At 44.7% G+C, this 24794-nt stretch overlaps 1 protein-coding gene across 1 annotated transcript; it reads right to left on the bottom strand.

Annotated features, from left to right (window-relative positions):
- Positions 1–14978: 14978 nt before the first annotated feature.
- On the bottom strand, positions 14979–20378 carry LOC140453826 (immunoglobulin lambda-1 light chain-like). Its single transcript, XM_072548711.1, has 4 exons — positions 20253–20378; positions 19834–20159; positions 19394–19430; positions 14979–15621 (listed from the first exon to the last, which is right to left on the bottom strand). The coding sequence occupies exons 1-4, from the start codon at positions 20299–20301 to the stop codon at positions 15299–15301; spliced, it is 735 nt and encodes a 244-aa protein (XP_072404812.1). The 5' UTR covers positions 20302–20378; the 3' UTR covers positions 14979–15298.
- Between the last annotated feature and the right edge of the window lie 4416 nt (positions 20379–24794).

Here is a 24794-nt window from a genome sequence, read left to right on the forward strand (position 1 = left end):
ACAGAAATAAGCCGTTCAGCTCAATGCATTCATGCTGACCTGTTTCATAGATTTAAAGTAAGGAGCAGGACGTTTCGAAAACGTTTGTTTTCATCCACAGTGTGGTGGGTATGTGGAACGCACTGCCTGTAAGGGTGGTAAACGGAGAATTCCCCATAACATTGAAGATGTATTTAGTTATGCAAGTGCTAGAAAATGGGATTGGAACAGTTAGGGGATCATTTTACATCAACGCAGACATGTTGGGCTGAATGACCTTTTCCTGTGTTGGAGACCTTTAGGACTCTGAGACACAAGTTTTGACTGATCTCTTCAATTATTTTCGAAATATTAATCATATCACTTTCAAAAACATATTCGCAAAGGAGCTTTGAGTCAGCACCCTTGGCAGAGGAGATGCACTGCAAGCATTTATCTCACAATAATTTTTAATCTGGAATGGTGCAACCATCAGTGACGAGAAGTCACAGAAGGAGGAAATTAGATTAGATTACTGACAGTGTGGAAACAGGCCCTTCGGCCCAACAAGTCCACACCGACCCGCCGAAGCGCACCCACCCATACCCATTCCCCTACATCTAACACTACGGGCAATTTAGCGTGGCCAATTCACCTGACCTGCACATTTTTGGACTGTGGGAGGAAACCGGAGCACCCAGAGGAAACCCACGCAGACACGGGGAGAATGTGCAAACTCCACACAGTCAGTCGCCTGAGGCGGAGAATTGGACCCGGGTCTCTGGCGCTCTGAGGCTGCAGTGCTAACCACTGTGCCACCGTGCCGCTCACAAATGAACCTCTTTGGTAGAGTTGACTTTGAGGAGGAATAGAAAGTCTGAAACGGGATGGAGACTGAGTCAACAATTAGGGAAGGAAGTGGTAAATGCACTTTGATGTGGGAAAATGTAGAGTTTTGTGCTGAGGTTGCCGGAATGGAATACTGGATATTTCTGATAGGGCTGGGATAGCGAATAGTTAATTTGGACTGCGATGAAGAGAAATTCTTTCGCTCAGAGCCCGGTGAATCTATGGCATTCTCGATGCCTATCAGAGATTCTAATGGGCAGAAACTTGTGCACTAAGTGAATTGATGGATATGGGATAGGAAAGTGCAGTTGTGAAATAATCGTCCTTCATTGTAGTGAATGGAAGAGAAAGGTCAAAGTGTTGAATGGCCTCCTGTTTCTTAAATGGAGTCCTCAGTTTGATTTTAAGGCTTTTTGCTTTCAAAGCTGCTGTACAACATCACCCTTTTAGTAATCTGATTAAAGCCATCTGAATGATGCTTCACAGAGTCGAACAGCGGGCTTCAATGCAGTGCACAGCTCGACCTCGGGGCACCTGGATGGCGTTTCAAGTGCCTCAATCTAGCTCCCGAGAGCCAAAACGATGCTGCTTTTGACCTGTTTGTGGAGGTGGTTTGGTCCCTCGCTCCAGATGGAGGGGAAAGGAAAGGTCATGTCGTTGGAGGAATTGAAATCTCTCTGATTGCTGAGCAATTCGCAGCAGCAACACTCGTGGCACCATCAGTCGTCGGCCCCAAAACATTGCACAGGCGGCTGTGGCTTCGCCCACGAGCTGGAGGGAAAATGCAGTAACTCCATCAAACCCTTACCTTCTTAGACATGTCACACATTTACACAAATGGGGCCACGATAGACCGGTCACTCGAAGTAATCAAAGTGGAGATGAACTTTTCATCCTCTGGGCTCTCACAGTCTCCAGTTTACTCCTGTTCCCATCACTCAATCCCTAGATCTCACACCAGCTTTCAATTATCCAGCACCAATACCTCTCCCTACCTCTTTAACACCTTCCATCTCCTGCACACTTTCTTATTTCTGTAACATTCCCCAGCTTCTGCACGCCTCCCCATATCTGCTGCCTTATCAATCAACACACGTTTTCCTCTCTGCCATTTCAACAAAGACCTATACCTATTCGTCTTTCTGTAACCACCTCAAGCCCTTACCCGCCTCTCTATCTCTTTGAACACCTCCAGCCACCAAATCCTTCTTTATCCCTATTACCTCCTCAAGTTCCTGTGTTAACTCCTACCTCTGTTAGCTCCTCAAAACCTACTCACCTCAACATCTCTAAAGCCTTCTTCAGGCCCTTTGCCTCTGGAACTCTGAAAACACGTCCAGCCCCTGAAACCCTCCACTTCTCTGTAAATTACTCCAGACCCTACACCACTCTATATCTCTGTAACATTCTCCAATCTATACATCACTCTATCACTATGTGCTCCTCCAATTTCTCCTATCTCAGTAATCTTCTTCAGCGCCTGAACCACTTCCAATCTCTTTTCCCTCCCTCAGCACTGAAATGCTGCACTATCTCCATGCTCTCCTTCAATTTTCCTTTCCTTTCCCTGTCTTCACCACTTTCCCCCGATCCTCGATTCCTCATTATTTCTATCTCTGCCCACACCCTTGACTTTTGTAGTAACCATGTCAGATCCCTATGCTCTTTCACTCTTACTTCCACCAGCCCCTACTACCCTCCATCTGTGCAATCCCCTCCACTCAAAACATTCCTCCCTATCTCTATAAGATCCTCTGTACACTAAAGCTCTTCCTATTTCTGTTATCTCATCCGGACTCAACATTGTTCTTATTTCTGTAACCAACTATTGTCACTACACTCTTCCTTATCTCTGCCACGTGCTCTAGCCCCTCGTCCCCTCTCTACTTCTGTAAACTCCTCCAGGCCCTACACCCCTCTCTATCACTGTCAGCTCCTAATGCACTGAGACACGTTCTTATCTCTGTGTCCTTCTTAAGCTCATACATCTCTCCCCACCTGTGTTACTCTTGACCATCCCTATGTTCCTCCCTATCCCTGTCAGCTCACCAAGTCCCCACATCACTCCTTAGCTCTGTTATCTGCTCCCGACCATACATGCCTATTTATCTCCATGACTTCATCCAAACGTTGGTTCATCGCTATTTCAAACAAACTCTCCAGTGCCTACACCCATCCCTATCTTTGTAAACACCTCAGGTCCCAATCTCCAATCGCCCCTACACCCTTACTTATCCCTACATCTACTTCCAACACTAGCACGATAACCAACCTCTGTCACCTCCACTCGCTGCTGCCCCCGTCTCTATCTTCTGGCAGCCCTCCAGTTCTTACACCCCCTCCCCATCCCGTTCTGACACACTTCTCTATCTCTGATATTTCATCCATCCCTTAGATTCCTCCTTGATGTGTCAACCCCTCCAGTGCCGACACACATCCCCATGATGTTGAGCACCTCAAGTACTTGTTATCTCCACCAACCCTACAACCCTCTATATCTCTGCAATCCCCTCCACTAAATTCCTCCCTATCTCTATAAAATCCTTTAGATACTACATCACACTGTACCTCGTTTAAATCCTATCAACCCCACACTTCCCCTTATTTCTGGGAGCGCCTCCAGACCCGATATCCCTCCCTATCTCTGCCACATCTTCCAAACTCCTCACCTCTCCCCATCTTCGTAACCTCCCCCACCTCCTGCAACCCCTGCCTAAATGTTCATCCTCTGCACGTCTCTGCTTCATTGTCACTACATTCTGCCAAACTCTCTTACCTCCTCCAGTGCTCACACCCATTCTCCTCTCTGTAACCTGCTCCAGCCCTTGCACCTATCCTTATCTCTCTAACCTCCACTGGCTCCGACAAATCTCCCTCTTTCTGCAAACCTCTCCAGCGCAAAAACATCTACATATCACTGCAATCTCCTCCAGGGTCTTATTATCACTTTATCTCTAAGGCCTCCTGTAGCCCTGACACCCCGTCTCTAACACTGAAACGTCTTTGAAACCTTACAGGATTCCCTATCACCGTAATCTCCTCTATCTCTGTCTCTCACGTCCGCCAGTTACAAATCTTTCCCTAATTGTATGAACGTCCCTCGCCCCTACATCCCGATAGGACTTCGGGTTTCTGAGAAGCTGTGTGGATTGTTGCCAAATAAAGAGATCTGGCGAAGAGGTGCACATATCCTTCAATGTCCAGTCGCATGTGACAGGGTGGTGAATAAACCTCTGGCATGCCTGCCGACATTAAGCAGTACGTTGAGTATAGAAGTTGGGAGCTGATGTTGCAGCCGTACAGAATATTGGTTGGCCACTTTTAGACTACTGCGTTGAATTCTGCTACATGAATGATGTCGTTAAATTTGAAAGGGTTCAGAAAAAAACTCGCAATGATTTGCCAGGTTTGGCAGCTTTGAGCTGAATGAAGAGGCTGAATAGGTTGGGGCAATTGAAACTAGAGCGTAAGAGGCTGAGAGGCTTATAAACATTATAGAGATTCATAAAATCACAAGAAGTATGGATAGGGTGAGTAGCCAATGTCTTTTTCCCAGGAAAGGGTAGTTAAAACCTCGAGGGCATAGCTTTATGGTGGGAGGAGGAGATTTAAAAGGGACCTGAGGGGCAACGTTTTCAGACACAGGATAGTGTGTGTATGCAATAAGCTGCCAGCACAAATGGCAGAAGTGTGTACAATTACAATGCTTAGTAGGCATTTAAATGGGTACTTGAATAAGAAGGGTTGAGAAGGATAAGGGCCAAATTCTGGCAAATGGGACCACATAAAACCAACCTATCTGTATGATTTGGACGAAAGGATCTATGTCCGGTTTGCATAACTCCATGAGTCTATCTCTGTACCCCCTTCCAGACTCAAAACCCATCACTGTCTCTGTTACCTCCTCCAGCTCCAACATCCTCCCTTTGTATGTAACCTCCTCCAGCCTCTGTACGCCTCGCCATATCTGGCACATCCTCCAGCACCTACTGTGTTCCCTATCTCTGAAGACTTGGCCACATTTGACATACCGCCCTGTCTGTAGCTGCTCCCTATGTATGCAACCTCTTAAAAACTCTCCCAATCTTTTACCTCCTCTAGCCCCTTCGTCCCTCACTACCTCTTTCACCTCTTCAAGCCCATTCACCCCTCCCCATTTATGTAGTCTCCTCCAGTCTTGACGACATCTTGACTTGTTGTAAAGCGTTTTTAAGAAATCCTTGAACAGCTTCGGAGAAATCCTGTTTAATTTCACTTATAGAACTAATAGCCTCTTGCTAAGTATCAGTGTTTGTTGATGGATATTGAAACGTTACTTCCATGAGGAGGATCATGAGCGAGGAGGGGGAGGGCGAAATGTAAACTGAAACCCCTCATCCATGGTTCCATTCACCCTCTGCGACCTAGCCAGGGGCTGCATTTAACAGATCCCAATTTGTAACTTAAAGAAATGGAACTTCCAAAATTAGTGTTGGCCAGGAAATGCCAGCAGCACTTTTTTTTTAAAATCTTCCTCTGACTTTGAGCTCCACTCGCAATCCTTCACCATGTCATGTCTGATTAGTTAGCAGGATGCTCACTCAGAATAAGCAAGAAGGTTGCATTCATACAGCACGTTTCACATCCTCAGCGTGTTCCTGCGTGTTTTACAATTAATTTTTGTACGGTGGTCATTTTGTGATGACGCTGACATGGCAGCCTATTTGTGCACACCAAACTTCCACAACGTCAACACTTTTTATTATTTGCATTCTTTCAGGGGATGTGAGCACTGATCTTTTGCCAACCTTTTATTATCTAATCCTAGCTCCAACTTGCGACCGCAGTGGCGAGCCACCTTCTTGAACTGCCACAGTTCCTGGGTGGTACAGAGAAACCCACAGTGCAGTAAGCGATATAGGTCCAGGGTCTTGACAAAGCCACAATGGAGGAAAGATGTCCAAGTTAGAATGTGTGGCTTCAGGGGAACTTGCAAGTGGTAGTGCTCACATGTATAAGCTACCCTTGTCATCTTAGCGGGTCGAAGCTGTAGGATTTGAAGATGCTAATTCAGGAGTCTCGACGAGTTGCTGCAATTTGTCTTGTAGTTGGTACTCTGCTGCTTCTGAGTGTCGGTGATGAAGGGAATGGACAGTTGTGGATGCAGTGCCAATCAAGCCTGCTTCTTTATTCTGGATGATGTCAATCTTCTCGAGTGCACTTGGACTGCACCCAGAGAGGCAACCAGGGAAGTTTCCATCACATTCCTGACTTGTACCTTGTTGAAGTTGGAAAGTGTTTGGCAAGTTAAGAGGTACGTTGCCCACTGCAGAGTTCGCAGATGCTGCCCATCTTTTGAAGCTAGACTATTTATGTGGCTTATCCTGTTTTGTTTCTCAGCCACACGATTTCCACACACCTCACTCCAACCCGACTCATTGTAATAATTGCTTTGGTAAAGGAGATTAAATACTTCAGTAATTATACATGTGCTTTAAGGGAGTTGAGATGCAACTCAGTCTCACTTCTTTATTAAGGGGATGAACTGTCTCCTCCTGGCCCAATGGATTCGATTATGATGAATGGGAGGTCCTTAGGGATCTCGTCGTTCAGAGGAACCTTGGAGTTCAAATGGACGCTTCTCTGAAAGATGTGTTGCAGTGACACAGGTCAGTAAAGAAGGCCTTTGGCACATTGGCCTTTGCTTGTCACGGCACTGAGTATAGAATTTGGGAAATTATTTTGCAATTGCACAGGACGTTGGTCACGCTAGCTTGGAGTATTGTGTTCAGTTTTATCCACCTTGCTATCAGAAGAATGTTATTAAACTGGAAACAGTGCAGAACAAATTAACAAGGATGTTGCCAGAACTCAACAGTCTGAGTTATAGGTAGAAGGTGGAAAAGCTGGGTTTTTTTCCTTTAGAGCATAAGAGACTGAGGAGGGAACTTCTCGAAGTGCATAAGGTTATGAGAGGCCTGGATAGGGTCAATGCTGTCAGGATTTTTCTCAGGGTTCGGGAATTGAGCACTAGAGGGCATCCGTTTAGGACGAGAGGGGAAAGAATAAAAGGGAGCCCCAGCAAAATCGTTTTTAGACAGAGAGCGGTGCACATATTGAATGAGCAGCTGGTGTAGGTGGTTGAGGAGGGCACATTAAAAAAATTCAAAGACATTTTGACAAATGGATAGAAAAGGTTGAGAAGGATATGGGCCAAGTGCAGGGCAATGGGGGTCAGCGTGGACATTTTATTCGGCATGGGCCTGATTGTGCCAAAGGGCCTGTCTTCATGCTGTGGGACTCTATGACTCTTCATGATTCTATGATTAGGTCAGGCAAGGAGGGTTGAGAAGGTGAGCTTGCTCTTACAGAGAGTGAACTGTAGCGAAGTGCATGAAATCGATGCACTTCTGGGGAAAGGAAGAGGGGATAAAGGCTCATAATGAAAACAAAATGTGAGAAGGTGCAAGGAGGCAGGAATGGAGCATCAGCACTGGTATGATCTAGTATGGGCTGAATGGCCTCTTTTTCTGCCTTGTATCAACCTTGTATTTTGTCTTACCAAAGGTGTCAAAGATATTTTGAATTCATCAGGACAAGACACAAGGATACAACATTTCAAAGGGAGCAATAATGTGTATCACAAGAGAAAATGGGGCTATTTGGATTACAACAAGGTCCAATGCGCTGATATTGGTACAATCATCTCGAGCTGCCTTTCTGTAGGGAGCGAAAAAGAGGCAGTGGATGCTGGTCCAAGAGTAGTCAGAGGTGTTCATTTTGGTTGGAGAGGACATATCCCTTCCTATCTACATGTGTGGAGCTAGCATGCATAAGTCAACCACATTCCAAGCTTCAATAAGGAACCTAAATTAGCTGCTTGTGCAATTCGTAGATCACGTGCGATTACTGACTCAATTATGTCAAACTGTGAAATGACATCTGACGTTAGACATTCTTTTCTGTGTTTTGCATACGTTTATTGAGTTGGGTCAGTATCCTGTGTCTTGATTAAAGGCAAAGGGATGTCCCGTTGGGTGCAGACTCTTGAATTTTGATACCAAGTACGTCTGAAAATTCCTTTTTCTCTAATTGTCCATCTCCCATCAATAACAATGCCCCGATCGGCCTATCCTCACCCTTACTTCCGTCACCCATCCCCCAACACAGTTACGCACTACCTCATGCTGCATCCAGAGCCCGTCAGCTCCATCTGGGACAAACTACAATGATTTTTCATCATTTTAATGCAAAATCTCTTCTCAATGTTGGTTTAGAGCGTGTACTCTGAACTAAAGTTGATTTTTCGTCTCTGGATGCCCGTCTGTGTTGACAGGCAAACAGACGAAACATGCTTTTGTTTATTTGTGAGGCCAGGTTCCTGAACAAAAAGTTTGCTTCATAAACAGGGGAGAGCATTGTGCTTAAACAGAGGACAGAAGTTTTCCATTAATGACGTCAATACCTGGTCATTGATTCGAGCAATTCTGGAAAAGACCTGCTCAAGCAGATGGCATATGTTGGGACCTGGTGAAGCAGATGGTTATGCTTTCAAGGAGTGCTCAGAGTTTCATTTGTGTTTTAGACAGTGTCTTCTATGAAAAAAAAGGAATGTTTGCTTTTAATGTTACAATATGAGGGTTTGGAGGTTCTCTGTCTAACATCGTTTATCAGATTTTGGAAGTACAGAAAAAATAAAACTAAGTCATAAATACTTGTGCCTTTATCTGAGTGAGCTGGAGAGGTGACCCTGATTGACACCATCAACATATAAGTCAAGAAAACATTATCCTAAGCTTGTGGAACATCACATCATGAAAGCCAGTGAAGTCTTCTGGCTGGATTAGGGGTAGATTTTTTACTCAGCGGGTTGTGAGTTCATAGAATGCCCTGCCAGTAGCAGTGGTGGACTCTCACTCTTTATGGTCATTTAAGCGGGCATTGGACAAGCATATGGAGGTTATTGGGCTAGTGTAGGTTAGGTAGGCTTTGGTCGGCGCAACATCGAGGGCCGAAGGGCCTGTACTGCGCTGTATTTTTCTATGTTCTATGTTCTATGGATTTTTTTTATTGTTTATGGATCCATTTGCATGCCTTCTTTTCTGTGAATGGGAATGAAAACATAAATGCTATCGCATAGACCAATCTCTTTACTACTCAGTCTTGTCCGACTGAATTTTGGACATTTCAAATAATTTCCTAAATCTTTTGTTTAAGAAATGAACTAGTGCTGAAAATTGCTTATGCATCAAGTCTGAGATTCGCATTGAAAAACTTCTGGTTAGGATTCATTGGGGTCAATTTTGACGATCTTTAATGAGTTTAATTTCATTGCATTTTGAATCCGCAGGTACAAAGGCTAATTGGTTTTGCACCCATGCTGTAACACGTTATGCCCCTAAGCTACATCCGGCAAGGATAGAGCCATTTCAGGTCACGTTGCCATGGTGCCCACAGTTGAATACCTTTTCTATCCAGTGTACCGTCATGGGTGTAAGGAAAAGTGAAAGTGTGTGTGTTTGGAAGGAAACAAGATGTTAAGGAGAGGCGTACTTGCACATTTGAGTCAAAAGGGCTCCATTGCGGGATGTGGGGGGAGTAGGGTTTATTAGAGCTATCACTGTAATGATAACATACAGCCCCCACCAGGTAAAACCCCTTCTTGACAGTACTCCTTGGGCGTTGATGTAGTGCACATTGTATTTGCTACACAAGCCAACAATACTTCATTGAGCCTCATTTGTCAGGCCCCTTCGACATTCCTGAGGCAGACAAACAGCCACAGCGCGAGGGTAAGGGCGACTCAGAATCTAGGAGCAGGAGGAGACCATTCAGCCCTTTGACCCTACTCTGCTATTCAATCTGATCATGGCCTCAAGGTCTAATAACTCTTTTCTCCCTTGATGACTTCATTATCTAATAAAAATCTGTCTTTTCACGGGCCGAGCAAGGAAAGGACAGGGAGGGAGGGTATATACCGAAGCCAACTTAAACAGAAGGAGCTCAGTTAATCAGAGGCTCAGGGAGATCCAACTGACGGAAGGTATTCCCACTCCCACTTCATTCTTTCACAGGACTTTGTCGAGCTGAGCCCAGCAGACTAGAGTAAGAAATGTGGAATTGTCTCCCTAATTTAGTTAAAACTCAGTGGTGACTTTTTTTTACAAATGACACTCGATGATAGCTGTCACCATCACTCTGAATCAGATTAGGTTCTAGATTTACTGACGAATATATTGAGTAATCCTGTGGTGGGATGAAAACCAATCTGGGCATGTTCAAAACTCATTGACCTCGGCTTCGCTAGTCCAGTGATATTACCAGGAGGACAACCCCAGACCAGAACGTCAAATCAGGGGCATTGGTTTTCGGAAATAACTTGCCCGTGCTGGAGATACAACACTACTCTCAACTCCACGTTCTCATCTTGCACCCAAATGGCAGTGACTTTGTTTAAACTTCACTGCTGGGCGCAGCTGGATGACACATCTGGTCGTGCTGCACTCACACGGGACCACATGGGTCTGCTAGCTAAAATTTCAGAGCTCAAAACATGAAGGTAGTGACTGAATTTGATGGTGAGACTGGGTGCAATGTGCTTCAGTTTCGACATATGGGGAAGAAAGAGAGGAGGAAGGTAACATTGTGCAACAGCTTCTTAGTAAGATCAAACCAGGGAGATGTCGCGAGAGAAAAAGTGTGATTGGGACGTTATTAAACTGTGTGTGAGAGGGAGAAGGAGAGAGGGGGGGGAGAGAGAGAGAGATTCAGGGAGGGGAGCGAGAGATAGAAAGGAAGACACAGGGACTGCAACTCAGGGACTGAAGTGAGAGAGTGAGAGAGAATGGGAGAAGGAGGGGGTGGGAGAGATTGAGAGAGAAAGAGAGATAAAGATAGAAAGGGAGAGAGAGGGGGAGGGCTGTAAAATGATGGGTAAGGGAGAGGTGATAGAGAGAGTGAGAAGGTAGTGGAAATAGGATTAAAGAAAAACAGGATGAGAGTGAGTGTTGTTATAAACAAGGGGTGTGACATGTACAGAAGAGGAGAGGGGTTGAATTGGAAAGGAGATTCAGTCGAAGAGTGAAAAAATAATTGGATTGGGAGATACAGTAAGTGAGAGATTGCAAGTCAGAGATATATCGTCAGAAAAGGGCAGCGAGAGTAAGGGAGGGACGGGTTTGACAGAGTGTAACAAAGAGTGAGGGAGAGAGCAAGAGACAGGAGTCATAGTGGACAGCAGTAAGGGCGAGAGGAGTGCAGCGGAGAGCGAGGGGCCAGGAAGGAGATGAAAGAGTGAGGGCTTTGAAAAAGTGGAGAGGGGAAAGATACGGAGGGAGTGACAAAGTTGTGGGCGTGAGGCATAAAATGAGACAGGATGAGATAGAGTGTGGTTAGAAAGAGAGAGGGTGGCAGAGACAGATAGGGGAGGGAGGGAAAATGAGACAAGAGTAAATGGGAGAAAAAAGAATTGAAGGGCGTTGAGCGAGACAATAAGAGAGAGATAGTGAAACTTGAAATAGTTCTGAAAAGTTTTGTAATGGATGTTGCCTGGGTTGGAGGGTTTGAGATTGTGGGAAAGACTAAATGGTCTGAGGCTGTTTTCTCTGGAGTGTTGGAGGCTGAGAGGTGCCTTCGAGGCTCTTGAGAGAATCCTGGACTCTTTACAAGTCTCTTTGCACTTTTGATTCAAGATGAAATGTTGGAGGCTGGCGCAATTACAACATTTAAAAGGCATTTGAATAGGTATGTGAATAGGAAGGTTGAGAGAGATATGGGTCAGGTGCAAGCAAATGGGACTAGATTCGTTTAAGATACCTGCTCTGCATAGACGAGTTGGCTAAAGGGTTTGCTTTCATTCCACACATCTTCCTGACTCAATGACATGGCAAGGCAGTGATATATAGAGACTGGGGTGGTGGGGGTGTGGGGGGGTGGGGGTGAGGGGAGAGAGAGAGAGCAAGGGGGAGGGAATTGACAGAGTGCAACAAAGACAATGAAAGAGTGTGGAATCAGTGAGGGCAGCAGTAAGGGAGGGAGCAGTGGAGCAGAGCGACTGTGATTGAACAAGGTGGGTGTGTGCATCGGAAGAGTGAGTGAGAGCGAGTACAGAAGGAGGCATGCTGAAATACAGAGTTTGAGGAGACAGCATGGGTGAGGGGGGGACCAGCGTGAGTGACAGTGAGAGAGAGAGAGAGAGAGAGACTGAAGGTTGTTGCCAATGCTATCGCAGCAGAAGAGAGACCCGAGCTGTTATTTGAAAAGGTTCAAGGATTCACAAGCTGTGAGGACCCAGCAACTCGAATGCAGCTGCAAGTGTTAGAGCCAGGCAGATCAGCTTGCTCCAGGCAAGTACCGTACCAAAGTGCCACTTAGTGGTACGAGTGACCAGCAATAAGGGGTGGCAGAATGGAAATAATTTGTTGGCAAAGCAAGGGAGCGGAATATAATGTTTACGGATATCACTTAAGGTCCATGTGCGTGGAAACACGAAGGGCAGTAGAGATGATGCTTTAATCAAAGGTGTTGCTGTAATTAGTCCAACTGCAGTTGATGATCTCTCTAATGTTGGTCTTACAGGGAAAGTCCCAGACTTGCTTGTTAGTATTGTCATTAAATTGTCTGGATGGGTGCTGTATTACTAAGTAACTTTGAGGAAAATGTAGAAACTTAATAAAGAATGGGTTAAGTGGCTAATGGGGAGTGGGCAGGAAAGTGAAGTTAACGACATGATGGCATTGTATGGTGGAACAGGATGAATGGTATACTTCTGTCCTTTTCGAGAGTGTGGTGCTGGAAAAGCACAGCAGGTCAGGCAGCATCCGAGGAGCAGGAGCATTGACGTTTCGGGCATAACCCCTTCATCAGGAATGAGGCTTGTGGATTTGGGCTGAGAGATAAATTGGAGGGGTTGGAGTTGAGAGAGGTTGCTGGGAAGCAGTAGTTGGATGACAGTGAGGGAGAAGGTGATAGGTCAGAGGAGGCAGTGATGGACGGTTCCAGAAGGCGGTGCCAAGTTGGAGGTTTGGGACTGGGGTAATGTGGGGGGAGGAGAAATGAGGAACCTGTTGAAATCCACATTTATCCCGTGTGGCTGCAGGGTCCCAAGGCGAAATATGAGGTATTCCTCCTCCAGGTATCGGGTGGTAATAGTTTATGTATGAGGGGGAGTTGAAGTGTTCAGCCACGGGGCAGTGGGGTTGATGTTCTCTGAAATGATCCACCAGAAAGTGTCCTGTCTCCCCGATGTAGAGAAGACCACACCGGGTACAACAAATGCAGCAACTTGTGTCCTCGATCTTGTCTTCTGATGAGACTCTCTGCAGAGACTGAACAACCGCATAAATGCTGAGTCTCTGCAATGACAACAGAACCTCTTGAGGTAACATGGCGGGCATATATGTGTCACCACGGCCTGAGCCCACAAGAGTTTACCCCTCATTTTCTAAATGCGTTTGACAGAACAGTGTCTGCATCCTTTAAGAATGGGGGAAAATTGATGATTACAAATAAAAAATGCCCCGTATAACGAAGCAAGGAAATCATTGGTGAGGATAATTAAATCGGGCATGATCTCATTAAATTGTGGTGCAGACTCAATGCGTGTGTTGGAGGGCAGATGGTAGGGGTGTGAGTCGTTTCAGAATGCTTGTTCCATTTTTTTTGTGGATATTACCTAACTCAAGTTGAAAAGACACTGGACTCTCTGGAAAAATCAGAACACTTCAAATATTCAGGGAAACGCTTCTTGTCGATTAATTTGGAGCACAGGCTTGCCATTTTCTGAAGGTGAGATTAGAGTGGTGCTTGAGAATCATTCCTCCTCATCTCTGTTTTCAAATCATCTACCACTGATTCGAAAACTCTCGGCTAGAATGCCCCCCGTGAGGAAAGATCCACTCTACGTTTACTTTGTCAACCCGCTTCAGCATGATATCCCGCCCAATTAGTTCTCGACTCATTCTTCTGAACACGAGTGAATGCAGGTTAAAACTGCTGAATCTCTCCTGAGAAGGCAAATGTCAGTTCTCACGAGTTCCCCATGCTCATCACTTAGTTTCAGAATTATTAAGCACGTGTATAAGTGAGACAAATACCTGGATAATTGTGGAGTGATCTCTCACTATGTTGAAATTTATTTCCCCCACTCTAGATCGACATAGAAGATATTAATTTGTGTTTGTGTGTGTGTGTGTGTGTGTCCTTCTCTCCATGTGTATGCCCATTGTCTGTGCCAAAAACGCAGAGTATAGGAACAGTCTGAGACCATTTGACCCATCCAGTCTGCCCTGCTTTTCAATGCCATTATGGTTCAACCACGACTCAATGTATTCTGTCGTTATCTCTCTAACCCCTTCACAGCTTTAGTCTTAAGCAAACATTTTTTTTCTAATATCGACACCAATGACTTGATCACCACACGGTTCTGTGCTGGAAAATTCCAAAGGTTCACCATCCCCTGAGTGAAGAAATTTCTCCTCATCTCAGCCTCAAATGTACTACTCAGTATCTACGTGTTTGAAAGAGAGCGTGTGAAAAGGGAAAATGTTTTTCAGCAAGGGAAAGTGTGTGTGACTATACATGTGAGAGAAGAAATGTTGAAGCGAATGATTGTGTAAAAGAGCAAATGGGTGCATGTGAGAGTGCATGTAAGACAGAGAAAATGTGTGTATGTTTGGGAGTGAGACTATATAAAAGAATCAGAGCGTGTGAAAAATTGCAAGTGTGTGTGTGAGACAGAAACGGTGTGCATGAGAGACTTAGAGAGGAGAAGTGTGAGAGAGATGGTGGGAAGAAGTGAGGGAGTGTGTGCAAAAGGTAGAAAGTATGAGTGTGTGAGGGAGTGAAAGTGGGCATGTGAAACAGGCAGCGTGTGTGTGAGAGTATGTAACAGAGTCTCAGAGAGAGTGTGCAAGACAGAGAGGGAGCGTGAGAGAGATTGTTAAAGTGGTAGAAATTGTGAATGCATATGTGATTGTGTTGAAAAGGGAAAGTGTGCATGTGACAGAAAGAGTTAAAGAGAGTGTGTGTCAGAGAAGGAAAGTGTGCGTGTGTTCCTTGAGGAGTGGTTGAGATGAAAATTATGGATGTACGATCACATTGATATCGTTCAGTGAAATATTGTCACACGTGTAAACTATCCACTGCCAACCCTCTCAGTGCCTCTTTCAATGTTCAATAATGAGGCACACTCATTTCCTGGTATCATTTCATATTTATTCAGAGCTGTGGTTACAATGTTCACAAATGCAAAATGGTAAATGTCTAAAAAGGGGAGAGTACTCCCTATTCTACCCAGAATTAGAGTTTACACACAATCTTCTGGGGACAATCGCAACAGGAAATCTCCACACACCAAACGGAATAATCATTTCACCCGCTCCTGATACCCTTCAATAGTCAGATTATTCACTAAATAATGACATTGCTGCAGAAATTACATTGTAAAGCTAAAACAAACAACAAAATGCGGAATGTCTCACAGCGACTGATCTGAATCATTGCTTTCCTCAGACTAACAGTCGCTGGGGCTGATGGTGTTGAGGAGAGGTGAGTTCAGTGAACCGTGCCTCACACTGCAGGAATACCTGGAGCCCTTCTTCCAGTCGGTGGCTGAGACTGTCAGGTAACTGCTCAGGCTGTAGCTCTGATCACTGTCCGGGGACACGGCGCTTGTTGTCACCCCACTGTCTGTCTCCTTGCCATCCACGCTCCATAGGACCTGCACAAAGCCCGGCTTAAAGTGACTCACCAGACAGGACAGTGTCGCTGACCCCATGTCTATTTGATCTGGCGAAGGAGGGAGCAAAAGGACAGATGGTTTCCGATCATCACTACCTGTGTGTGGGGAAAGAGAGTAAAAGGTGTTTAAATTTATGAAATTAAAAAAAAAACTGACGGATGCGTGAAGGAAAGTTAGGAAATATGTAAGAGTCTGAGCTCCGTGTGAAGGGACAGAAACTTTAAATTATTAGTATCATGTGTGAGCATGCCTCAGAAACAGTATAATTAATATCCGGCAGTCTGACCTGTGTGTGTTCGAGAAATGCAGAGCAGGAGACAGATTTATTCCTATGTATAAGACTCTGACTTCTGTGCTTGTTTTTATGAATGAGAGAGAGAGAGAGAGGGGGGACAGAGAGAATTATTGTCATGTTACTGGCCGTCCTGTATGTGTGAGTGTGTGTGAGAGAGAATGAGTAAAATGTCAATCTGACCTCTGTGTATTTGTGTGTGTTAGGGAGACAGAGATAGGACAAGAGTTATTAATATAGCCATCTAAACGGCGCGTGAGAAATTATTATTAATATATATATAACATTCTGACCAGGGTGTGACAGACATATTATAATGGACTCCGCAGAAGGGTCACTGGACCCAAAAGTCTGAAATCTCTGATTTCTCTCCACAGATGCTGTTAGATCTGCTGACACTTCCTCGCAATTTATGCTTTTGATTAACATGAACAATTTGACTTGCGTGTGAGGCAGATAATTATTGATGTAAACTCTGATCAGTGTCTTATTTGCGTGAATATGAGAGACAGAGAATTACTTATGTAAATAACACTCTGATCGTTGCGATTGAGTGAGACAGAGAAATATTAATATAACTCTGACCAGTTTGCCTAAGTCAATTATTGATATACTCTATCTGATCTGTAAGTGCCGACAAAGGATTATTGCTGTTGCAAATTCTAATGTGTTTTTGTGTGTGCGTGAGAGAGAGGGAGACGGCCAACTATTAACAGAAATAAGTCACTGACTTGTGCTTTTGTAAAGGAGAGATTATTAATATAATTAGCTCGCTATGAGATAGAACTGTTAAACTGACGTCTGTGTGTGCGTGTGGGGGGGGGGGGCGCGGGGAGGCGAGATAAAATGCGGAGGGAGAGAGAGAAAGAGAAAGAGAGCGAGTGAGAGAGATATATATAAATGCAAATAACTCACTGGCCTGTGTATATCTGTGAGAGAGAATTATTACTGTAACACTGACTTGCGTAGTTGAGATAGAATTATTGATGTAATCCCTGATCTGTCTCCTTGTGGGTACGTGAGAGAAAGGGAGAGAGAGAGAGAGATGGGGGGTGGGGTGGATGGGGGTGGGAGAGCGAGAGAATTATTAACGTCAATTGCACGCTGATCTATTTGTGCGTAAGAGAATTCTTGATTAAATCTTGGAGCAATGTGTGAGTTGTGTGTAAGCGAGAGGGAGAATTGTTAAAATACTTAACATTCTGCCCTGGATTTTTTTTGTGAAAGGAAGAATTATTAATATATCACTGACCTGCTTGTGAGAAAGAAATGTTGTTAGAATGTCTGACTTGTTTGTGCTTGGCTGTGAGAGCAAATTATTAACATATATAAAGCAGTGAGCTTTACGTGCATGTTCATGTGTGTTGGAGACAGACAGGGAGAGAGAATTGTTGATATAAATAAAATTGACTACGAAATGTTTGTGTGAGAGTGAACTATTAATGTAACACTGACCTGCGTATGAGAGAGGAAAAGGATAAGAGTTAGTAATATAACTGTCTGACCTGCATGTGAGAGATAAATTATATATACACAATACTCTGACCTGTGCGCAAGAGAAATATAACGATGAACCTTCTGACGTAATTAATAATGCATACTCGCATCTGTGTATACACATCTGATATGATAGAGGGACAAAGGAAGAGAGAAAGAAATAATTACGAAGATATATAACACTCTGACTGGTGTGTGTGTGTGCGTGTGTGCGTGTGATAGAGAGACAGAGAGAATTACCTATGTCAGTGTTATTCTTGTAATTCTGTCTGACCTATGTCAGTGTTATTCAGAAAAATTATCTGACCTGTGTGCATTAGTGAACAAGTATTACATTGTAACAATGCCCTGTGTGTGAGAGACAACTCTTGGTAGAAATATTGTTACAACCTCTGAAATGCGTGTATGTGAGAGATAGAGAATTATACACAGATACAACAAACCAGCCTTGGTGTGTATATGTGTGTCAGACAGAGAGAAAGAGAGAGAGAGAGAGAGAAGTATGATTGCTATATCTTTGTTTGAGGAAGAGTTTGGGAACACAATCATGATCTGTGTGTCCGAGAGAGAATTATTGATATAATCTCTGATGTATGTAAATTTGTGTGAGAGAGAATTACTAATATTAATATCACAGTGAGCATTTTACGCTTTGGGATGGGGAGGGGTGCAGAGGGGAAGGTGGGAGAAGGGCAAGAGGGAGTGAGAGAGATGGAGAGAGCGAATTTATCACATACATAAAACCCCTGTGTGACTGTGTCTGTGCGAGAGACAGAGCTTTAGTTACATAGACCTGTGTGCATGAGAGACAGAGAGGAAGAGAGAGAAAGATTGATGTAAATAACCTTATGACCTGGGTGCGTCTGTGAGTGAGACAACTATGAATGAAACTGACTGGTGTGTGCAAAAGAGAATTATTGATACAATCTCTGAATTGCCTGTGTTTGCGAGAAAGAGAACACTTGCTGGAATGTGTGGGATGATTATTGATATTATCTCAGATCTATCCATTTTTGTGTGAGAGAGAATTAATAATGGAAGTAACACTTTGACCTACGTGTGTCTGAGAGAGACAGAATTACTAAAATATAGATAACTTGTTTGTGTGAAGGTAGATTATTGTTATAATCTCTCACCCGTGTGTGTTTTATGTGTGAGTGAGAGAGAGGGAGAGAGAAAATTATTAAAGGAACTCTAACTTGTAAATGCGACAGAGAATTTTTGGTAGAATCTCTGACCTACATATGTAGGGCATTAGAAATATTAATTTATCACTGACCTGTGAATGTATGAGACCGAATTTCTGATATGATGTCTAACCTGCATGTGTATGTATTGTGTGTGGACATTTACACGTGCGCACACATATGTGCATGTTCATCTGTGTGTGCATGAGAGAGTGAAAGGGACAGAGGGAGAAAGAGAGAGAGAAAGACAAAGAGATAGATTTAGAAAATAACGCGCTGACCTGTGTCTGTCTGCATGAGAGGGAATTATTAATGGAACACTGACCGGTAAGTGTGAGAGAATTACTGATATAATCCCTGACCTGTGTGTGTGAATGACAGAGCGTTTTAAAGAGCAATAATAATTAGTAATAAATACATAGCACTCGGATGCTGGGTATTCTGGTGAGAGAATGAATTATTAATATAACATTGATGAGTGTGTCACACAGAGGGGGAGAGGAAGAGAGCATCCTTGACGTAAATGACATTCCGATCTGTGTGTGCCTGTGAGACAGACAGAATTATGGCAAGAACACCAAACTGTACGTGTGAGAGAGCATTGTACTCTATCTGTCCCGTGTGTGTGAATGCGATCAAAATACTAATACATGTAAAATGTCCTAACCTGTCAGATTATGTGAGAGAATTATTGATATAAACCATACTTTAACCTTCGTGATTGAGCGAGTGAGAGAATTGTTATACAATACTGACCTGTTGTGTCAGTTCGATTTATTGTGAAATATGTTAAATCATGATTTAGCGAAATTTGGAGAACTGAATCGACACTGAAGGAATCAAAATGAAATTAATCTGAATGATAAAGAGAGACAAAACAGAATCACTTACTGCGAACATTCAGGGTGGTCCCACCTCCGAAGATGAATCACAGAGGGTCGTTCCAATGCTGTGGCTCACCAAGAACCAAAATAAGAGCTGGTGTGGGGTGAACAGAGGAAAAAAAAAAGTATTAGTAATTTGTGCTTTTCCACATTGCGCCTTTCTCGGCGAGAGGAGGGGCATGTGGGTCAGACTGAATCATAGATGAGGGAGCGTTTCAGTAATCCCTGTCATCCAGAGGACCCTGACAGTGCCGGGTTTGATCCAGAGACGAACATCTCTGGAGATCTGACAGAAACCCCTCAAATTTCAGCTGGGCTCTACACGCAACTACACAGAAAGATATTGCTGGAGGCGGTGACTTGTCTTCAGGTAGTGAAGTTTCAGATGCTGTTGTAAATTTGAGCGGTTCTGCAAGCTGGATTATTGTACTGGCCTGTCTCACTGTGGTAACCAGCTGAGCTATCCCACACAGCACAGTAATAGACGGCAGAGTCACCGGAGACCAGATTTCCGATGGTTAGGATGTAAGTGTTACTGAGGGAGAGTCGAGAAGGTTGGAAACGGTTAGTGAAGCCAGTGCCCCTGAAAATGTCATTGTCGTTCTCATGCCTGATCACCCAGACCGGGGCTTCTCCGGGACTCTGTCGGTACCAGAGCACATCGTAGCTGTCTATATTACCGTTCTGCATCACACACTTCAACTGGGTGGTCTGACCGGCGGAGAGTGGGTCAGACACTGGACTCTGATTGAGGACAGGAACAGCCAAAGTACCTACAATTAAAGGAACAGTATAAGCACATTGAGAGGCGTTGCCAGCGGGTGTGAAACAAAACGGTCAGACATTAATCCAGAGCAATTTCTGACCTGTTACATGGAGCAGCAGGACACACAGCAGACACAGTGTCGGAAACATTTCTGCTGGAGAATGCGCGGAAACAGTCAGCTGACGTGGCTGTTTCCTTTAAGCGAGGTGTTTGTTCTGAACTCCCGGGAGACCCTTCGCACCCAGTGTCAGTATATCGGAGTCGGCTCTCCCACCTCTATTTATTCAGTGCAATGCAAATGAAGGGGCAGAGACCAGGCAAATCGACACTTCGGGTTTTCACCGATCTATTTCTGGCTTCTCACATCATTGCCCATCATCTGAACTTTAGGGTTTATGGTGTTTAACATGCGATTGGATTTAGCTCTCCTAGGAACATAGTAAATAAGTGCAGATGTAGGTTATTCAGCTCATCGAGTCTACTCTGCCATTCAGTAAGATCATGTTCAAACATTCAAATCAGTCCCCTGTTTCATTTTCTCCCTCAATACCTTTGATCCCTTTAGCTTGAACAGCTATATCCTCTCCTCCTGAAAACATGGACTTCTAAAAGAAAATTTACACTCCTCCTTTCTTTCTCTGAGCTTCCATGGTGTCACAAAGTCACAGAAGCTATCGCACAGAAAGAAGCTATTTGGCCCAATCCATTCATGCCAACACGGTTCATAGACTTAAAGTAAGGAGCAGGATGTTTCAGGAACATTGAGGATAGCTGTTTCATCCACAGGGTGTTGGGTGTGAGGAACACACTGCCTGGAAGGGTGGTAGAGGGTGAAATGGAATTGGAATAGTTAGGGGATCATTTTTGATCAGGGCAGACTTGTCGAGCTGAACGGCATTTTTCTGTGTTGGAGACCTTTATGACTGAGCCATTAAGTTTTGACTGACCTTTCCAATTATTTTCAAAATATTAATTATATCCCTTCCAAAAAAAATGTATTCACAGAACAGCTTTGAGTCAGCATCCTTGGTAGAGGAGATGCACTGCTGGCCTTTATATTGCAATGATTTTTAATCTGGGATGTTGCAACCATCAGTTAAGAGAGCTCACAGAATGAGGAACTGAATTGCGAAACTCTACGGGAGAGTAATGTTGAGGTGAATGGGAAGTCTGAAACGGGATGCAGTCTGCGTAAGGAATCAGGGAAGGAAGTGGTAAATGTATATTGATGTGGGAAAATGTGGAATTATACGCTTAGGTTGGCGGAATAGAAACATAGGATATTTCTGAAGGGCTGGGATAGCGAGCAGCTAATTTGGGGACTGAGATGAAGAGACATTCTTTCGCTCAGAGCCTGGTGAATCTATTGCATTCCCCATGCCTATGGGATGCTCTAATGGGCAGAAATTAGTGCTCTAAGTGCTTTGAGGGATATGGGATAGGAAAGTGCAGTTGTGAAGTAATCATCCTTCATTGTAATGATGGCAGGGAACGGTCGAAGGGCCGAATGGCCTCCTATTCCTTAAATTGTGTCTTCGGTTTTATTTTAAGACTTGTTGCTTTGAAAGATGCTATACAGCATCAACCCTTTAGCAGTCTGGTTAAAGCCATCTCAATGATGCTTCACAGAGTTGAACAGCCGGTTTCAAGGCTGCCTCTGCATCTGAGTTCAATGCGGTGCACAACCTCGATCTGGGGTGACCTGGATGGCATTTCAAGTGCCTCAATTTAGCTCCCGAGAGGCAAAGCTATGTTGTTTTTGGCCTGTTTATTGGAGGGGCTGCAGGTGGTGTGGTCACTCGCTCCAGATGGAGGGGAAGGGGTGGGTCATGTCGGTGGAGGAACTGAAACCACTCTGATCACTGAGCGATTAGCAGCAGCAGCAGCAGCCACCAGTCCTAAAACATCAGAAAGGCGGCCGTCGCTTCACCCACGAGTTGGAGGGCAAATGCAGAGACTCTGTCAAACCCTCACCTTCTCAGAAATGTCACACATTTGCACAAACCAGACTATGATAGACCGGGTCACTCGAAATAATCAAAGTGGACCCCTGCTTTTCATCCTCTTGGCTCTCACAGTCTCCAGTTCACCTGACTAACACCAGCTTTCAGTCAATCAGCACGTATACCGCTCCCTATCCCTTTAACACCTTCCATCTTCTGCACACCTCCTTATCTCTGTAACATTCTCCAACTCCTGCACGCCTCCCTATATCTGTTGCCTTATCAGCCAATACACATTTTCCTCTCTCTGTCACCTCACAAGCACTTCTACCCATTCGGCTTTCTGTAGCCACCTCAAGCCCTGGCACCCCTCGCTATCTCTATAAACACCTCCAGCCACTAGATTCTCATTTATCCCTATCACCTCCTCAAGTTCCTGTGCTCATCCACACCTCTGTTACCTCCTCCAGGCCCTGCATGCCTGAATATCTCTAAAACCTTCGTCAGGCCCTTTGTGTCTCCCTAACTCCAGAAACACCTCTCACCCCTGAACCCCTCCCCGTCCCTGTAAATTACTCCAGACCCTACACCACTCCCTATGTCTGTAATAGTTCCAGCCTATACATCTCACTCTATCACGGTGTGGTCCTCCAACCATTCCTATCTCAGTAATATTCTTCAGCACCTGAAACGCTTTCTATCTCTTTTCCCTCATCCAGCCCTTCAGTGTCACCCTATCTCGATACTCTGCTTCAGTTTTCCATTCCTTTCCCAGTCTCTTCCACTTCCTCCAGACCCTCGATTCCTCACTAATTTTATCACTGCCCAGACCCTTGCCTTTCGCAGTGACCACCCCGCGTCCCTAAACGCCTCCCTTCTTTTTGCACTAGCCCCTACAACCCTCCATATCCGTACAATCCACTCCACGCACAACACTCCTCCGTCTCTCTAACATCCTCTGAACACTATACCATTTCCTATCTCTGTTATCTCATACAGACTCAATACTGTCCTTATTTCAGTAACCAGCCAATGTCACTACACCCTCCCTTATCTCTGCCACCTGCTGCAGACCCTAGTCCCTTGTATATTTCTGTAAACTCCTCCAGTCGTTAAATCCCTCCTTATCGCTGTCGCCTCCTGAAGCACCTGTAACTGTTCTTCTCCCTGTGACCTTCTCAAGTTCATACATCTCTCCATATCTCTGCAACGTACAGGAGTCCCTACATTCCTCCGTATCCCTATTAGATCCCCAAGTCCCTATACCACACTTTCGCTCTGTTACTTTCTCCAGACCCTACGTGCCTCAATATCTCTGCGACTTCATCCAGACGTTGCGTTCTTCATTATTTTAAAACAAAATCTCCAGTGCCTGCCCCAATCCCTATCTGTGTACCCACCTCCGCCCCCAATACGGTTCCCTAGATATATCCAATCGCCCCCATACACCTCCCTAGCTCTGTTAGTAATTGCAACTGCATCACCATTCTCAATCTCTGTCACCTCCCCCAGTTGCTGCACCCATCTCTATCTACTGGCAGACCTCTAGTTCCTACATACCTTCTCAACTCTGTCACCTCCTTCAGCTTTGATATCCTACCATACCTCCATACACTCCTCGACTTTGTATACCCTTCTCTATATCTGACATCTCCTCCAGCCCCGAGTTCCTTCATATTGCTGTCAATCGCTCCAGCACTTACACACCTCCCAATCACGTTGAGTGCCTAAGGTTTTCATAACCGTCCCTTGTTATCTCTATTAGCCCGTAAAACCTCTGTATCTCTGCATAACACTCCTGCCCATCTCTATAAAATCCTTCAGACACTACGCCACTCCCTACCTCGTCCAACTCCCACTGACCTAACACCTCTCCTTATTTCTTGAATCAAATCCAGATCCTTTATCCCTCCCTATCTCCGTCACACTTTCCAAACTCAATGCCTCTCCCTACCTCTGGAACTAACTCCAACTCTGAATACCTCCCCATCCGTGTAACCTCCTCCAGCTCCTATACCCCCTAGGTAACTATTTCATATCCTCCATCCTCTGCACGTCTCTTCCCCATTGTCGCTACATTCTCCCAATCTCTCTTACCTCCAACCCCTACACCACTTTTCATCAAGCCCTTGCGCCTATCCATATCTAACTCCTCCAGCCCCAACAAATTTTCCTCTCTCTGTAAACCCTTCCAGCAGAAAAGCATCTACCTATTACTGTAGTCTTCTCCAGGGCCTTATTATCACTCTATCTCTAAGCCCTCCTGCAGTCCTGTCACCCCTCCCTAACACTGAAACGTCTTTAAAGCCCTACACGCCCCCTTACCACTGTAACCTGCTCTAGCTCAGACTAACTCTCTCTCTCAACATCTCTAGTCACAACACGTTCCCTAAATGTATAAACTCCTCCAGCCACTACATCGAATAAGGCATTGGATTTTGGTCAGGCAAATCAGGACAGAGATTTGCAGTTTGTGGGAAACCCTGGGGAGTGCTGTTAAATAAAGAGACCTGAGGGGACAGGTGCACAGATCCTTGAAAGTGGAGTCGCATGTAGACATGGTGGTGAAGAAGGCCTCTGGCAGGCCTGCTTTCATGATTAGTGGATTGAGTATAGGAGTTGGGAGCTCACGTTGCAGCTGTACATGACATTGATTGGGCCACTTTTAGAATAATGTGTTGAAGTCTGCCACATGAATG

The sequence above is a fragment of the Chiloscyllium punctatum genome, chromosome 28 (genome assembly GCF_047496795.1).
Source record: "Chiloscyllium punctatum isolate Juve2018m chromosome 28, sChiPun1.3, whole genome shotgun sequence".
Taxonomy (NCBI): domain Eukaryota; kingdom Metazoa; phylum Chordata; class Chondrichthyes; order Orectolobiformes; family Hemiscylliidae; genus Chiloscyllium; species Chiloscyllium punctatum.